The sequence below is a fragment of the Sorex fumeus genome, unplaced genomic scaffold (assembly GCF_029834395.1).
Source record: "Sorex fumeus unplaced genomic scaffold, SorFum_2.1 ptg000072l, whole genome shotgun sequence".
NCBI classification, from domain to species: domain Eukaryota; kingdom Metazoa; phylum Chordata; class Mammalia; order Eulipotyphla; family Soricidae; genus Sorex; species Sorex fumeus.
This window is the reverse complement of record NW_026606129.1, coordinates 34,069,388-34,085,636: the sequence shown is the minus strand read 5'-3', so window position 1 is coordinate 34,085,636 and position 16,249 is coordinate 34,069,388. Positions and strand designations below refer to the sequence as shown.

General features: G+C 44.7%; 1 protein-coding gene across 2 annotated transcripts in view; it reads left to right on the top strand.

The window, feature by feature from the left end:
• The first annotated feature begins 11,113 nt into the window (after positions 1 to 11,113).
• Positions 11,114 to 16,249, top strand: part of GADL1 (glutamate decarboxylase like 1) — a 222,509-nt gene continuing 217,373 nt past the window's right edge. For both annotated transcript variants that reach the window (XM_056129603.1, XM_056129602.1), the window contains exon 1: positions 11,114 to 11,174. In XM_056129603.1, coding sequence (XP_055985578.1) covers positions 11,138 to 11,174 — 37 coding nt within the window. In that variant the 5' untranslated portion in view covers positions 11,114 to 11,137. The remainder of the gene's footprint in view (positions 11,175 to 16,249) is intronic.

Sequence of the window (16,249 nt, the reverse complement as noted above, 5' to 3'; positions counted from 1 at the left end):
ACAGTAAGTTAAGTAAAAGTTGTCCAGAATAAAAAGCCCAGCAAGTGAGCTTCATTTGCATTATTCACAGGAGGCCAGACACCTGGCTTCTCCTTTTCAATTACCCTCCTTTACATAGAGTTGCCAGGAGGAATCTAATTTCACCCTCAATCATTTTTCCCATTACTTTTATTTAGGAAAATAAATAACCATCCCTTGTGCAGTGTACTCAAGTTGAAATTATAGAACTACTACCCGATGGGAAAAGAAAATATTTGGGTTTTCAAGCTCATTTATATTTCTTGGAGTCCTTGGATTTTTTTGTTTTTGTTTTTGTTTAATGTCAACTTTGAATCCAACATCTACATCAATGGCTGTGCTAGATGTACTGCTGTAATTGTTTCATATATCTGAAATTTAGTTCCACTGATACCCATGGGTTTCTTTTCAGGTTGTTTTCCTCCTACATATGACACCAGGAGCCATATAGACAGATAAATGATGTGATTGGGTGAGAGGTGGAGAATTAAGGAGTTTTAAAAGCAACAATTGAACACAATTTTTTTTTGTGAAAGAAAGTCCTTTCTTTCTTGTGAAGGGTCCAAGAAACGTGTGGCCAGTTAGCACTTCGCAGGAATCAGTAGAGCTAACAGGTATAGACAGCCTGGTGGGCTCATCTCACTGGCCATTGATTCCGGGCCCTTGACTTAGTGCCCACTTGCATCCCAGTTACCTGAGAGAGGAAGTGCTGTTCTAAACACACTTCATGCTACCCTCACCCCAATCCCCCTAAAAGAACTCCATTGGAATCTTTGGAATTTGAGCAGTAGAATTTAGAACTTTAACAAGCCACCTCAGGTGATTCATTGAAACTATTATTCCAGAAGGCATGTCATGAAAATAAGTGTTCTCATTGCTTATGCATATTAAAGGTGCCAGGTGCTATGTTAAGCACTTTCCATATGCCAACTCAGTTATTTCTCACTGAAACTTCTTCAAAGATGGTTCAGCCAACCCTTTTTATCAGAGAAGGAAACTGAGGTAGAGAATTTAATCAGCTTTCCAAGATCATTTACTGCTAAGTAACAGAGATCAGAGTAGAATTCAGGTCATTTGATTTCAGAGACCCTTCTTGCCTCTACTTCACTCCTCACTGCAGGGTGTAGGATAACACTGTTTTGTCTTTCCTGCATAGCCTCAGGTAGTTTAGATTTATTGGGTTGCTCTCATCACAGTGCTCCCATTCCTCTGTGTTTATTTGTAACTTCTTTCTTTGTGCTCTGTTGACTTGTAAATATTGTTTTTCTCTTTTCCCTAAGTCCTTTGCATAGTTTATTCAGAGCTATGTCCCTTTTGTATGGACACAAGAAGACAGTATATGCTATTCTTTTGTAATGACTCTCAGTGATATTTTCCTCCTGGGCATCTGTTCTCTCAATCTAAGCCTCAGCTGCCTTACTTCCTAGTGCCCCCCAAAGCAGGGTCCCGACCAGGGACTTGATGGAACCAGGGCAATCGGTAAGCTATGTGTTACCTTGGCATCGAGATGGGCCTGGCTAAAGTGCCATAATGCTTAACTATAAGTTAAGAGCTTGGTCATGGACAAATGCTGTCATGATCCAAAAAGTAATAACTAGATTTGGACCCTGCTAGGGTTAGGGATGATTAATCTGGCCTGAGCGCTATAGTCTGAGTCTGTGGCAAGATGTTCCCAGGATAGCTGCCCTACAAGCCTCAAAGTTATCTTTTACTGTGTCCATACAAAAATAACTATTATTAAGAGGTTGATAGTTATTGGACTGAGGAAAGGAGAAAAACACCTTAAGAAGTATTTTGCCCTTGGGCAGTCAGTAAGGACTTTGGAATACCTCTTGGGTGGTGTTTCCTTTGAACCTGTTGGGCCCTCAGGAAGGGCTTTCTTATGTTGATTTTGCTACCAGACTGGAGTGTCAGCCCAGAGTGCTGGGGAGTTGGAGAGACAAGAGAGCTGGAGAGAGGAGAGGTTAGCAAGGGGGACAGAGAGAGAAGAATGTCGAAGAATACAGGAGCAAGCACGTGGAGAGAGAGAGCCCAGGCTGCAAGATGGAGTGCAGAGAGATGAACGGGAAAGACAGAAGGAGACTGGAATGAGAAGCAATGTGAGACTAGAATGGGAGGCTCAGGGAGACTGGGGCAGATGTGTGGGGAGAACGGAATAAAAGGCGTCTGATCAATCAAATGGCTTGGCCCTTGTTTTGTCCGCCATCTGCCCCATGGCCTGGGCTGCCCTGGTGGAAGCTCCCCCTTTCCCCACCAAACGCAAGGTGAGAGCAGTCAGGCCTCCCCACTCCAAAGAATTTATACAACAGGGGATTCCCTGAGCACTGTCAGAAACAACTTTCAAGTGCAGAGGTGGGAGTAGCCTCTGAACACTGCTGGGTGTGGTCCAAAAATAAAATGACAGCAAAAGTGCAAATTCCAGGGACTAGATCCCAGAGTTTCTGATTCAGTGGATTTTGGAGAGGGGAGCTACATCACCTGCTGGGCTTAACAAGAATCCTGGTGGAATATTCCCTGGCTCCCACAGTTTTTTGTTTGTTTTATTTTGGGGCCATACCTCGTAGTCCTCATTCCTGGTCATTCCTGGTGGTGCTTAGGTGACTGTGTGTGGTGCTGAGGATTTAACATGATTCAGCTACAAGCAAAGCAAGTGCCTTGTCCACTACAGTATGTCTTGGGCTGAACATTAGGATTTATCATAAGACATGCACTCAAATCCATTTTTCTTCCACCATACAGTTTTTCCCTCACTCCCAGACAACAGATTTACTCAGAACACCTCTCTCTTATGTTGCCAGCTCTTCTCTTCTTTCCTCCTTTCCTTATGAATATGCTCAAGGCAACCCAGATTACAAAGCAAGATAAGGACTAAGGAGGCACATCACAACCTGATGCTACTTCACGCCTTTCATCTCTTTCCTTATCTTTCATATCAATTTTTATAAATGAACTTTCACCATTGCCATCTACAACCCGTATGGAACTGCAAATGTTTCGAGTAAACCCCCAGTTTACTCCTCAGTTCTAGATTCTGGCCCAGTCCATCACAATCCCACTGCCTATAAGATCATCCAATGATGATCTTATAACTGCAGAGTCCCATAGAAATATTTTTTGTACTCTTGGTCCGTCCTTCCCAAACATGCTTTAAGATTTTTTGTTTTTTCTTTTTAGGTCACACTCGGCAATGCACAGGAGTTACTCCTGGCTCTGCACTCAGGAATTACTCCTGAAGGTGCGCAAAGGGACCATATGGGATGCTGGGAATTGAACCCTGGTCAGCCACGTGCAAAGCAAACATCCTACCCACTGTGCTATCGCTTCAGCTCCCAAGTTTTTTTTTAATTATTATTTTATTCTGCTAGCAGCTTCATCATCTATCCAGTGCCCTACATCCAAAAGTTGAGTCCTCAACTCCGTATGATCTTTTATCTCCATATTAAATATCAGCCTTGTATTTTCTAGAAGATGCCTCCTGAATACCTTACTGTCTTGATTAATTTCATTTGCACATAGTCTCAGAACTGGTCTGACAGGCTCCATTTCTTCTTGCATATTTTGTCTTTAATGTGTCGCCAGATTTGATTTCCAAGAAACAACAGTGACAGTAACACACTTTTGTTGAATGGACAGTCTGGTCAACTTGACTTAAAGACATGACTTCATCCAAGTCCTCCTCATGTTTTCATCATTCGATGCACTAACCATCTACCGCTGTCATCATCAACTAACACTCATTCTTTCAAGCTGCTGGTATTTTCAATTTACATTGCAGATTCTTTAGACTAATACCTTCTTTCTTCTTCATTTAGCTGATGCTGCCTCATTTTAAAAGTCTAGTTAGATTCTATTGTTTCTTCTAAAACCCTAATATCTCTGAACGGATACTAAGCTATTAATGCTTTAACTGATCCAGCATTTGATTTGTCTCTCTAATAATGCACCAATGTGTCCTAATTATCTTTTTATGCATCTGCCTCTATCCCTCAGCTATGAGTATCACAGGGCAAAGACCATTGATTTGTCTGATCTGTCTTTGTATCCCCTGAGTCTGTACATAGTAGATAGTCACTGTTTCTCTAACAGATGGCCCTGTTCTGGGCATTCAGAGCACAGTCATTTTTATAATTCCTTATTTTCCTTAAGGTCCTTTGGGTTGGACTCTAGAATTCACTGATTTTTCTCTTACAGGAGACTCTTGAATCTTCCAAGACCAGTAATTGTTGATAAAGTGAGGTCCTATACCTCAGTTTGGGAGGGTCATCACTGCTGGGACAAATTATTCTTCAAGCTTGTGTTCCAACAGGGCAGTCAATAAGGTCAGGTGCATGCAATCTGCATGCTCTATGAGGTGCCTACAGTCCCTTTTGAAGCCTGCCCTCAGAGACCCAGGACCTGGTTACTGCAACCATTTGAATTTCTGACCTGCTTTCCTCTATTCTAAAAGGCCAAATTCTGTCTTTTCTCTAGTCAGATTAATTGCTTTGTAGACCTCACCTAGGAACTGCTAACCCACATAACCCCAGGCACCACCAGACAACCAGAAAGCAGTGAACAGTGTCAAAACAGTTATCTTTTCCCCTTCTTTTCTTCCTTCTTTTCTTCCTTCCATCCTTCATACATCTACCCTCCTTTTTATATGTTAATGTAAACTTTCTGAATATGATAATAGTGGGAACATTTCTGCACTAGGGGAAGTCAAAGGGAGACTGAGATATTTAACATTGAAAAAGACAAGGGCAATCAAAGGTAGCTATCTGACCTAGAGATCTAACAATGCAGAGATGAAACTGCATTCTCTTAGAGCAGTGTGACTCTGGGAATTTCAGGGAAAAGAAACTTACTTGGCCAGGCTGTGAAAAGATGCCTGTGTTTCCCACACATGAACTCCAGAACTGGCTTGGCTCTTGCTTGACTTCCAAGTCTGGTTTTATAATTTGTATGACCTTAAGATCATCCTAATAAGTGGTTTGTGAAAAAACAAAACACCCATTTTTTAATTGAATTGCTGTGAAATACACAGTTACAAAGTTGTTGATGATTGAATTTCAACCATACAATGTTCCAACACCCATTTCACCACCTATGTTCCCAGTTTTCCTCCTGCTCGCTTCCCGCCCCCAACGCCACCTATTAAAACAGGCAAATATGACATAGGCTGCTTGAAAACAGTACATGCTAGATCCATTTCTTGGTTCTTTTTTTTTAAAATTTATTTATTTATTGAATCACTCTGGGAAAGGTTACAAAGCTTTCAGGTTTAGGTCTCAGTCATGCAAATATCAAACACATTTCCCTTTACCAATACTTATTTTTTACCATGAAGAACCCCAATAAGACCCCACCCCCCACCCCTCCCAGTCCCTGTGAGGCAGATGAATTCTAGTTAACACTATCTGCTTTGATTAGATTCATTGTTTCATTAAAAGATTCACCACTATTATTTAGAGTTTACCCCCCCCCCAAATCAGACATGCTGAAAAAGCATTGTGAAGTGATTTGCTTTCTACAGCTGGGTTCAAGAATTAAATGTTGGTTTTGGATTTCTGCTATTTTACTTATTGACCCTGGAAGTATTTCTACTGAAAGTCAGATAGTTAAGAAATTGGTTTCTGTGCTCTGGAGTCGTGGCCGTGCTGGAGAGCCGCTCGTAGGGGGCAACTGGTGGCCTTGGTGGCCTTGGTAGGGCGTGAAGGGTGGACAGAAATGCCCCCCTTCCCATGAGGTTTTAGTTGCCCCCACACCCCCGGCTCATACCTGCTGTCCACAAGGCTCCCATGCGGCCGCCATCTTTCTTTCCAGAGGGAGGAGGGCGGAAGGGAGCAACACCCTTTCCCCTCCGGGCAGACATGATGGCCTGGATTAACGCATAGTCCTTTCACTTTTCTGCTCCAAGCTGCCGGGTTCTGCATTAAGTCCTTGTGCTTCTGGGGCCGTGGCCATGCTGGAGAGCCGCTCGTGGGGGGCAACTGGTGACCTTGGTTGGGCATGAAGGACGGACTGGAACGCCCCCCTTCCCATGAGGTTTTAGTCGCCCCCACACCCCCGGCTCATACCTGCTGTCCACAAGGCTCCCATGTGGCCACCATCCTTCTTTCCTGAGAAGAGAGAGCGAATGGGGCAAAACCTTTCCCCTCCGGGCAGACATGATGGCCTGGATTAATGCATAGTCCATTCACTTTTCTGCTCCTAGCTGCTGGGTTCTGCATTAAGTCCTTGTGCTTCTGGGGCCGTGGCTGTGCTGGAGAGCCGCTTGCGGGGGGCAACTGGTGACCTCGGTAGGGCGTGAAGGACGGACCTTCCGCCCCTCTTCCCATGAGGTTTTAGTCGCCCCACACCCCCAGCTCATACCTGCTATCCACAAGGCTCCCATGTGGCCGCCATCCTTCTTTCCAGAGAAGAGAGGGCGAATGGGGCAACACCCTTTCCCCTCCGGGCAGACATGATGGCCTGGATTAACGCATAGTCCATTCACTTTTCTGCTCCAAGCTGCTGGGTTCTGCATTAAGTCCTTGTGTTTCTGGGTCTGTGGCCGTGCTCCAAACTTAACTCTGATTTTCAGGGAGAAACGTTGGGTGGTTTACTTCCCATTTGTCACTTTGTACATAGAGAGATGTGGCACAGCCGCATAAGCGGCCGCGCGGTTTTGAGAAAAAGTCCTAGTTCCTGCATACTCGAGCTGTGCTTGTAGAGGCTTCTGGTCACCGGGGTTCCATCTGGGGGAGGCGGGATGCGGTACCTACCCCATCTGGGACTTCCCGATGATCTTGGCTCTTTTTGGAACCTGTTTTTTTTCTTTTTCTCCGGGAGCTGTGGGTCCCGCCCTCCATGTGGCCCTTCTCTTCCGGCTGTATGCCCATTTCTTGGTTCTTTTCTCCCACCTCTGCACTTTTGTTTTATGTATGAAGAATGATATTGTGCTTTCTCTCTAGAGTTCTGGGCTGTCTCTCAAAAGTGTTCTTTTAAGGTTCTCAGTGGTGAATGATGCTGATTGTTACCTAAAGGATACTTCCTGATAGTTTGGGGCTCTGCTGGAAATTTATTAAATGAATAAATATTTTTCATAAGAAACATCCATTATCTTAATGCCCACTCCATTCAAGCACATTCTCTCTCTCTTTGTCTTTCTGTCTCTCTGTCTCTCTCTGTCTCTGTTTCTGTCTCTCTCTCTCTCTCTCTCACACACACACACACACACACACACACACACACCCCATCCCATTCCTCTAATCCTTTTCTCCCTTTCCTTCTCCCACTCCCTTTTTCTTCTCTCCAAGAATGGTCCCAAGTGCTGTGTCAAACATTTTTCTATGGGAGAGATTGTTGGCTGCCTACCTAATATTTATTCTCTCTCTTTTCTTCAATATCAAAACCTGAAATATCCAGGTTAATAAACACACACACAGACACACAAACACACACACATTTCTCAGCTTCTCTTGCAGTGGGAATTTCTATTGAATTTCCATGGAAGTTGTTGGCCAAGACTCCCAAAGAGAGCCAGGAGTGATCCTAGAGTCAGAAGTAAGCCCTGGGTACCACTAGATGTTCCTCCCCCACTCCCCCCTCACTTAAAAAAGTATACGTGGGCCAGAGCAATAATACAGTGGGTAGGGCATTGGCCTTGCATGTGGCCAAACTGGGTTCTATCCCCAGCATCCTCTATGGTTCCCTCAAGCACTCTTCGGGGTAATTCCTAGTAGAATTACCTCAACTAATATCCAAAGAGTTGATGTACTGATGAATGCTATTCTCATAGCTGTTTCACCTAGGGCAATAGTTTATTTCACATTATTTTCTTAAAAGCTATATTTTTGTTCACCTTTTATGACAAGTAGAAGTTCCTCTATGAAGGAATCATACTTTGTCAATGCAGTCCAGTTTCCTGTAACAGTTATTGTTCTATCTTTGCATTCTCTAAGGATCCATTCTTTGGAAATGCTTTATTGTAAAGCTGTTACTACAGATTGTGAAAGAGCTTACCCTAACAGTCAAACATAGAGACTCAGCACAGACTTTAAGTTAGAGAACTACATTTCAACCAATGTTCAGATACTCTTCACCCTCTTTGTTTATGGCCAAGTTACTCAAGGTGATCTTCAATTTGTCCCTCTGTAAAATTGGGTCAATAATAACTCCCCTTCTTACAAGAATTATAGTAAAAATTATAGGAGGGAATATATGAAAGCATTTGACAGAGTCTTGTTGTTTACAGTATAAATTTAAAAACATGGTGGTGGAGATCAGACAGGGATTAAAGCGCTTGCCTTGAGGGTACTTGCCCTGTTATGCTCCCCAGTACTACATTGATCCCACCAGTAAGTATCACTGGGTTCTAGGATTTTCAATGCCCCATATATTTCACAGAAAATAGCATGCAAAGCAAGGATAGTTCAATCTAAGTGTTTCTTTCCCAACTACAGTAAATTACTTGACGGAAGATTTTTCTCTAAATCTCTGGAGTATGGGTCAGGGGAAATGCCCAGTGATTAAAGGGTAAATCAGAAAGAGGTGAGATTATAGAGAAGTTTCTGGTCTCCAAACTAAGAGAATTTAACGGTTGGGGCTGTGGAGGGGAAAGAGTAGGAGGGTTCTTTGTTCTGTCTGTAAATTGACTATATTTATTTTGGACTCCACCAGGGCTCAGTTGGCTCAGTTAGCCACACACACACACACACACACACACACACACACACACACACACACACTATCTATATCTATATATCTATGTATGTGATTTCTCTGTGATCACACATCCTAGAGTTGAGTGTGACATATATGATTAGTATAATCATAGGAACTTGTAATTGTTATGAGCTGGAGAAGTATTACTTATTACAAAGCTAAAAAACAGAACTATCCAGTTAACATTTTCACATATATTTAGTGTTACTATCTGTACCATACTCTGGGTGTTCTGTGGTTACTCCAGGTTTGGTGCTTGGTGGGCTATGCAGTACCAGGGACTGAACCTGGATCTACTGCATGATGTTTTTTTCTTCTTTCTTTCTTTCTTTCTTTCTTTCTTTCTTTCTTTCTCTTTTGGCTTTTTGGGTCACACACGGCAATGCACAGGGATTACTCCTGGCTCATGCACTCAGGAATTACTCCTGGTGGTGCTCAGGGGACCATATGGGATGCTGGGAATCGAACCTGGGTCTGCTGTGTGCAAGGCAGATGCCCTACCTGCTGTGCTATTGCTCCAGCCCCTGTTTTATATTTTTTAATAAAAGTTGTCAATGGCTAATCAGATTCTGTTTTAGGTTTTGTACTGCACCCTTGGGTGCTCAGGATATTCCCCTGGCTTTGTGTTCAGGGATCATTCCTGATATGATTCAGGGGATCTCATGAGGTCTGGAGATTGACCTAGGTCAGTCACATGCAAGGCAAGTTACTTATCCACTGTACTATCGCTCTGGCCTACAGAATTCTTATTTATACTTTTATCACCAGATTTCAGTTCTTTAACTCATAACACTGGAGATAAAGTAGTAGATGGCAGCCTGAGAAACTTCATAAAAATTGTCTTTAGTGTTTTAACATTAGTGTAGAGCCACACACCTAAATATGCTTAATAAGGCTTACTCCTAGCTCTGGGTACAAGGATGACTACTGGTGGGCTCTGGGGACCATATGGGTGTCAGGATTTGAACTTGGTCAGCCTTACCTGCTGTCCTATTTCTGTAGTCACATTAGGAATGATTCATCCTATTTATGAGAAAATATCTCATTTTATTGATACAGACTAGTTATGCTAGCCAAAGGAAACAAATCATCTGTTAAGATATGATACTAGGCTCTGTGTAAAAGTAAACGAGGATTCCCTTCCCCCCCAGTGCTTGAAGGATCTGGATTACAAATGCAGTTGGTAATATAGTTGTCATAAATGTGCTATGAAATGGCATTAACTGATTGCTCCTATCACATCAACAACCTAAGTTAAAAGTCCCTAAGGGAGTTTCACTTTAAACATAAAGCTTGTTGGAGGGATGACAAAAAAGCAGCCCTTGCTGATTAAATTTAAATTTACAATAGGAATAGGCCTGAAATTCAACCTCCCTGGGCTTGCTGGAAGAAATAAAGCATTGAGAAAATGTTCCTCTAAAGACCAGACAAATATTGGGACTTTCTAAATCACCATCTCCTTTTGGCTCGTGACAACCAGACACCAGGTATCCATCCACCTCTTTCGCTTTCCCAGACATGAAATTTTGCAGAGAACTTCAAAATTTTCAATGATCATGATCATCCTTAGTGTTTTCAGAGGCATATGTGGGATCCATGAAAAGGATTCACCAGTAGAACTCTTAAATGTCAAGAGAATGTCATTGAATGGTCAACCCCTGCTCAGTAGAGTAGATGGGCCTAAAAACAGGTCCCTTGAGCTGGTGACTTGGGGCCCCTCAAGCTAGATCAGACCTTGCCGGGTAGTTTCTTCTAAAAAGCTGGGCACAGAGTAGCACTGTAGCACTGTTCTCCGGTTGTTCATCGATTTGCTCCAGCAGGCACCAGTAATGGCTCACAACAAATTGTGAGACTTGTTGTTACTGTTTTTGGCATATTGAATACATCACGGAGAGCTTGCCAGGCTTTGCCATGCTGGCGAGATACTCTTGGTAGCTTGCTGAGCTCTCCGAGAGGGGCAGAAGAATCCAGCCCAGAGTTTGCGTGCAAGGCAAACTCTCTACCCGCTATGCTATATCGAGCCCTGGCACAGAATAGATCTAGGATCAGCGGTCTTGCCCTTTCTCTGCCCCCAGGGTACAGAACATCTGAGCCTACACAGGCCAACAACTCACCCACGCTGTGCACAGTACTCCACCCTTCCCCTGCGAAGGCGGTGGCCCTGGGTCAAGTGCGTGGCCGCCACCCAGCCCTGGGCGAGCAGGGTATTAATAGGAGAGCCCCTATAGGGCCCTATAGGGCCGCAGGCGACTGGTACGGAGGCGGCAGAGCACGCCCTGCCCCTCCCCACCCCGCCTCCCTGGCAGCGGGCGTGCGTGCGCCCAGCGGCTGAACCTGCGGGTCCCCAGGGTGGGGGCGCTGCCTCAGTAACCACAGCCGGGCCCGGACTGCGGAAACCGCGCGCGGGGGCCAGTTTGGACAAGGGGGCGCAGCGATGAGCCGAGAGCCGGACCGCGAGTGCCCGGAGGACGGTAACGAGTGGCCTGGGCGCGGCTGCAGCCGGTGATCCTGGGCCGCGCCCCCTCCCTGCACACGGCTTTGCCCCTCCGGGGAGCTGGTGGGCGTCGGGGCGGGGAGGAGGGGGTGGCGGCAGGTGCCTGGGAGGAGGTTCTAGGCTCCTCTACGAAGGGTAGATTGGAAGTGGAAGTTCTCATTTTGCTGGATGGTTGCATCCTTTTCGCAAGCCGGTAGGGTTTTTTTTTTTTTTTTTTTTTTTTAAAGAATGAAGTTTTCACCAAGCTTCTGGATCGCGCTGGAGCCCGATGGGGCACTCGGGGCAGGAGGCAGCTTTGGGTGCGCGTTGCTGCGGGGAATCCCCGGGCAGCCTGCACGTGTTCTGGCCTCCAAGAAAGAGGAAATTTGCTCATTTGTTAGTTCGGTAGAGTCTACCCTCCCGTCCCCTCCCGCGAACCCCCCACAGCAGGCTTGGTTGAAAGGCGGCCGCGCTCCCTGGTGGGAGACCGGTGTCCTGAACCCGAGCGTGCGCTGCGCTGGGACTGCGGGTCAGACCCACGCCTTAGTTGTGTGAAGCAGCTTCGAGCAAAAGAACGTCCCAAACCGGTGCTCGATTGGTAATTGAGGGGCGGGGGGGGGGGGGGGAGTAGTCTTAGAGTTCCCCTGTAAAGCCTCTGTAAAGCCGGCTTTCGCAGGCTTTGATTGTGATGCGTTACCCAGGTGCTTTTCCCGCAGCGAAATTCACCTACACCTGAAGATGTTTAGCTGAAATTGTTTCAGTTGAGACCCCTTGGTAGTCCCTGGCTTGGCTTTGTGTGGTCCTTGTTGTTGCTATCGTGTTGGCACTAACTAGTTAGTTGTTGACCTTTTAGGAGGAGCATTCTGGCAGGAATAGCTCCTCTCTGTAGCAGCAGGGCCCCTTTGGGTGGGGCTGATCCAGGCTTAATGAAGCTTCGTTAAGTCGGAACTCTCTGGGGGTTGGGGCGCCGAGAGTGCTTCAGGTACCCGGACTGGCTCCCTTTTCTTGCTCATCACTTGCCAGGGCGGGAGATCTTGCTTCCCGATGGCTAAGCAAGAGCCACTGTGCTGCGAGAAACGTTTCATTCCCCTCTTTACTGGTCCCAACGGAAGTTCCCAGCACAACTGCCTCAGGATTCTCTTTAGAATATGTAGCACTGCACTATAGCACTGTCCTCCCATTGTTCATCGATTTGCTCCAGCAGGCCCAGTAACTCTCCATTGTGAGATTTGTCCTTACTGTGTTTTGGCATATCCAATATGTCACGGGTAGCTTGCCAGGCTTTGCCGTGGGGGCGAGATACTCTCAGTAGCTTGCCGACCTCTCCGAGAGGGGTGGAGGAATTGAACCCGGCTCAGCCGGCTGGCCGATTGCAAGGCAAATGCCCTACCTCTGTGCTATCACTCCAGCCCTTAGAATATGTAATATATAATATACATTATATTACAAATACATTACAATTTATACATAAATATATAAGTTGTAGAATATGTAATAAATAATTATAGAACATGTAACATATATACATAATATCCTGTTACTCAACTAGTGTTTTCATTTTAAGGCATAAAAACCTGGCATTTTAAATTGCTGGAAACTATTGTTTATGAAAAGAGTACTTTTGTGTTTGGAGAGCCAGCCCACATGTACTTTAAGACATTTGATTGAGATCTGATTGAAAAGCATAAACTAGATTGTTGCTTTTTAGAAACAACATGAATAGGGCAGATGTTCTGTGAAGCAAGGATGGGGAGGATAATTGTGTTGACTCCCCTTAGCCCTACACCATGCACTTCCTTCTATGTGGTTTTGAACCTCCTGTTTTAAAGCGAATAGCTTGTAGAACTCTGACAGAAAATTAAAAAGCAATACAAGTATCTGTTCTTTCTGAATTGAACTTATGTCCTTGTAAGCTGCGAGTGTGTGTGAGGCTTGTGATGATTTTTGTAGCTGCTAGCCATGATTAGTGAAATGCAAAGTTTAGCCTTAAGTCTGAATTCCAGAAGGCAGGGGGTGCTTAGGTTGCTGTGTCTGGTTAGTTTTCCTGAAGCAGATAGTCAGGTGATAGCATGTCTAATAGAACCTGATTATGCCAAATGTTTGCTATGACAGCATAGAAATGAACAGGATGTAGATTTGTCAGACTGCATAAATTTCCAAGTATGTGACAAGATGGTGTGGGATGACATTTGGTGGGTATGCTGAGTGATGTGCCTGTGTTGAACTCTCTTGTTGACTGTTACAGACACACGTTATGAAGAATGTCATAGGGAAACATGCTGCAGATAAAGAATTCTTAGTCTAGTCATGCTTGGATGTAATTTATGATCTTAACATAGTATATCCAAGGGAAGCTTAAGCAATTAATTTTACTAGGCTCAAATTTAAATTCCATTAAAAATGAGGAATCCTTTGGGCCCAGGTAATATTGCCCCCTTAAGATTTAACGTAGTAACATGAATCTTTTGTGCAACTTAGAATGCAAAGTCACTGACTTATTTTTTTTTTGTATTTTTTGAGGGGGCACTCCTGGCTCTGCTTAGGAATTAATCCAGATTCTATGCTCAGGGATCACCCTGGACAGGGCTCAGGGGACCATATGGAGTGCCAGGGACTGAAGCCTGGTCTAGCTGTGTGTAAGGCAAACACCTTATCTGCTGTCCTGTAATTCTGGGCCCATCATTGGGGTTGGGGAGATGGCATATGGTTTAGGGTGCCTGTCTAATGTTCTTCACTACATGGCCTCCCAGACGTCACTAGATATAGCTCCAGAAGTCCCTGAGCACCAGCTGGGTGGTTCTATGATCCCTATATACCGTGAACCTGGACTCCACTCAGCCTCAGACCCAAGCACTGAATTGCTGGCCTGGATCCCTTGAGCACTGCTTGGCAGCTACTTCCCCAAACAAAGTCATTGTTTTGATGACATCTTAACATTACGCTTTACTTATTGTTGAAATACTTTTAAATGGAAGCAAATCTAAAATTTTAATGGAAGAGGTGTTGAATTTTTTTCTCCAGAAAAGCTAATGTATATTGCTGCAGAAAAATGCATAATAATTTAAATGCAGCAATACAAATACACACACACACACACACACACACATATATATGCTGTAGTACAAATGAAACTAACATTCAGGAATAAAATTTATTTCTTCATTTTTTTCTTTACCCATTTCAGTGTGGCTGTGGTGAAAGCACAGTGGGTAGGGAGTTTGCCTTGTATGCGAGATTCCTTGCCCCTCTCAGAGAGCCTGGCAAGCTACTGAGAGTAGCTCACTGGCACAGCAAAACCTGGCAAGCTAACTGTGATGTATTCGATATGCCAAAAACAGTAACAAGTCTCACAATGGAGACATTACTGGTGCCCACTTGAGCAAATTGATGAACAACGGGAGGACAGTGTGGACAGTGCTATCCATTTCAGCACCCCTTTATTGTCCTCTCTTAAATTTTCTGGATTTTTTGGGGGGAGGGGGCACACTTAGTAGTGCTCTGGACTTACTCCTTGCTCTGGGTTCAAGGAACACTCTGGGGCTGGAGCGATAGCACAGTGGGTAGGGCGTTAGCCTTGCACGCGGCCAACCCGGGTTCGATTCCCAGCATCCCATATGGTCCCCTGAGCATCGCCAGAAGTAATTCCTGAGTGCAGAGCCAGGAGTACAAGAGTAACCCCTGTGCATTGCTGGGTGTGACCCAAAAAGCAAAAAAAAAAAGAACACTCTGGTGAGGTTAGGGGTGAGGCAGGGCCTCAAACCCAGATCAGACATGTACAAGGAGTGCCTTATCCACTGTACTATCATGCTGCATGCCTCTCTTTTATCTTTTTTTATTTCTCCTTTCATCATCTCCTTACATCCAAGAAATCCCACCAGGGCAAAATATCAGCCCGTGGAAGATTTCCTCTTTCAGAATCAGAAGTGCAAACATATACTGGACCCTTTACTATCTGCATGCTGAGCTATGAATACCTTCTTATCTGATCCTTAGGGCCAAACCAGTGGAAAGATAATGCTTTTTTATGTTTCCCCAGAAAACTGTGACTCATGGTGTGTGACTGCTACCCAACATCCACTGATTTTTGAGTCAGCAGCCCCCCCTACCCCCCAACGCCCCGCGACATCTAACTCTGGTCCATTCTGCCCCCTGCTGGGTCATCAGTTGAATGTCACCTGGTGGCTTGGAGCCTCCTTAGCGTTCCTGCACCTCTACAGGGACAGGGAAGAAAGCTAGAAAGGACCCTGAAATGGAGCTCACGGAAACAGTATTCTCTTCTCTTCCTTTCGGGTGGGAATGATGAGAAGAAGGACTGTGGATGTTGGAAGTCTTAGAGATGGCAGAGGGAGAAGGGAACTGCCCTACCTGACATCCCTGCTCTCACAGCAGGTTTATTGATCATATTCCTCCTAGGCAAAGATGGGACTCGAGGCAGGGTCACCAACAGATGAGATCAGAGTTTTCTCACTGGGTAGAGATAGGTAAAGAACCACAGGAAGGTTTACAAATACACTAGTCTACATCCTGTTATGTAGTTTCACTGTGAGTTACATTTTCTTCGTCTGTAAAGCAAGGATAAAACCATCCCCTGTTTAGAATTATTGTTAGGATTAGGAATAATGTACAGAGCGTCTGGAAGGTAATAGGATCCCCATAAATTAATTTCTTATATTCAGAAAATGGGATCTAGAGGTTAATGAGGTAATTGAAAAATGTTAGCACCAGGCAACTTCACAGAGGGAGAGCCTGGGCAGACATTCATTCAAGTACACAATGCTAGCTGCTGAGCCTAATTTACACATGTGATCAGCCACAGACACTGAGGATTTTTGACTGCTGCTGTTGTATCTTTGTAATTGGGGCTTTCATTTTCCAGAAAGGCTGAAGAGACATTTATTCATGTCTTAAAACAGAAAAGTACTGGTGGCTCATGGGAAATGATTTTAGAAAGTGATGGTGAGTGGCATAGTGGAGTCACTCGCTCAGTTGACCATAGGCTTTATGAGTTACCCGTGACTTTTACTGAATGTAATTTGGTAGATCCTGTATTGCCCATGTTTGTTATTATATCTC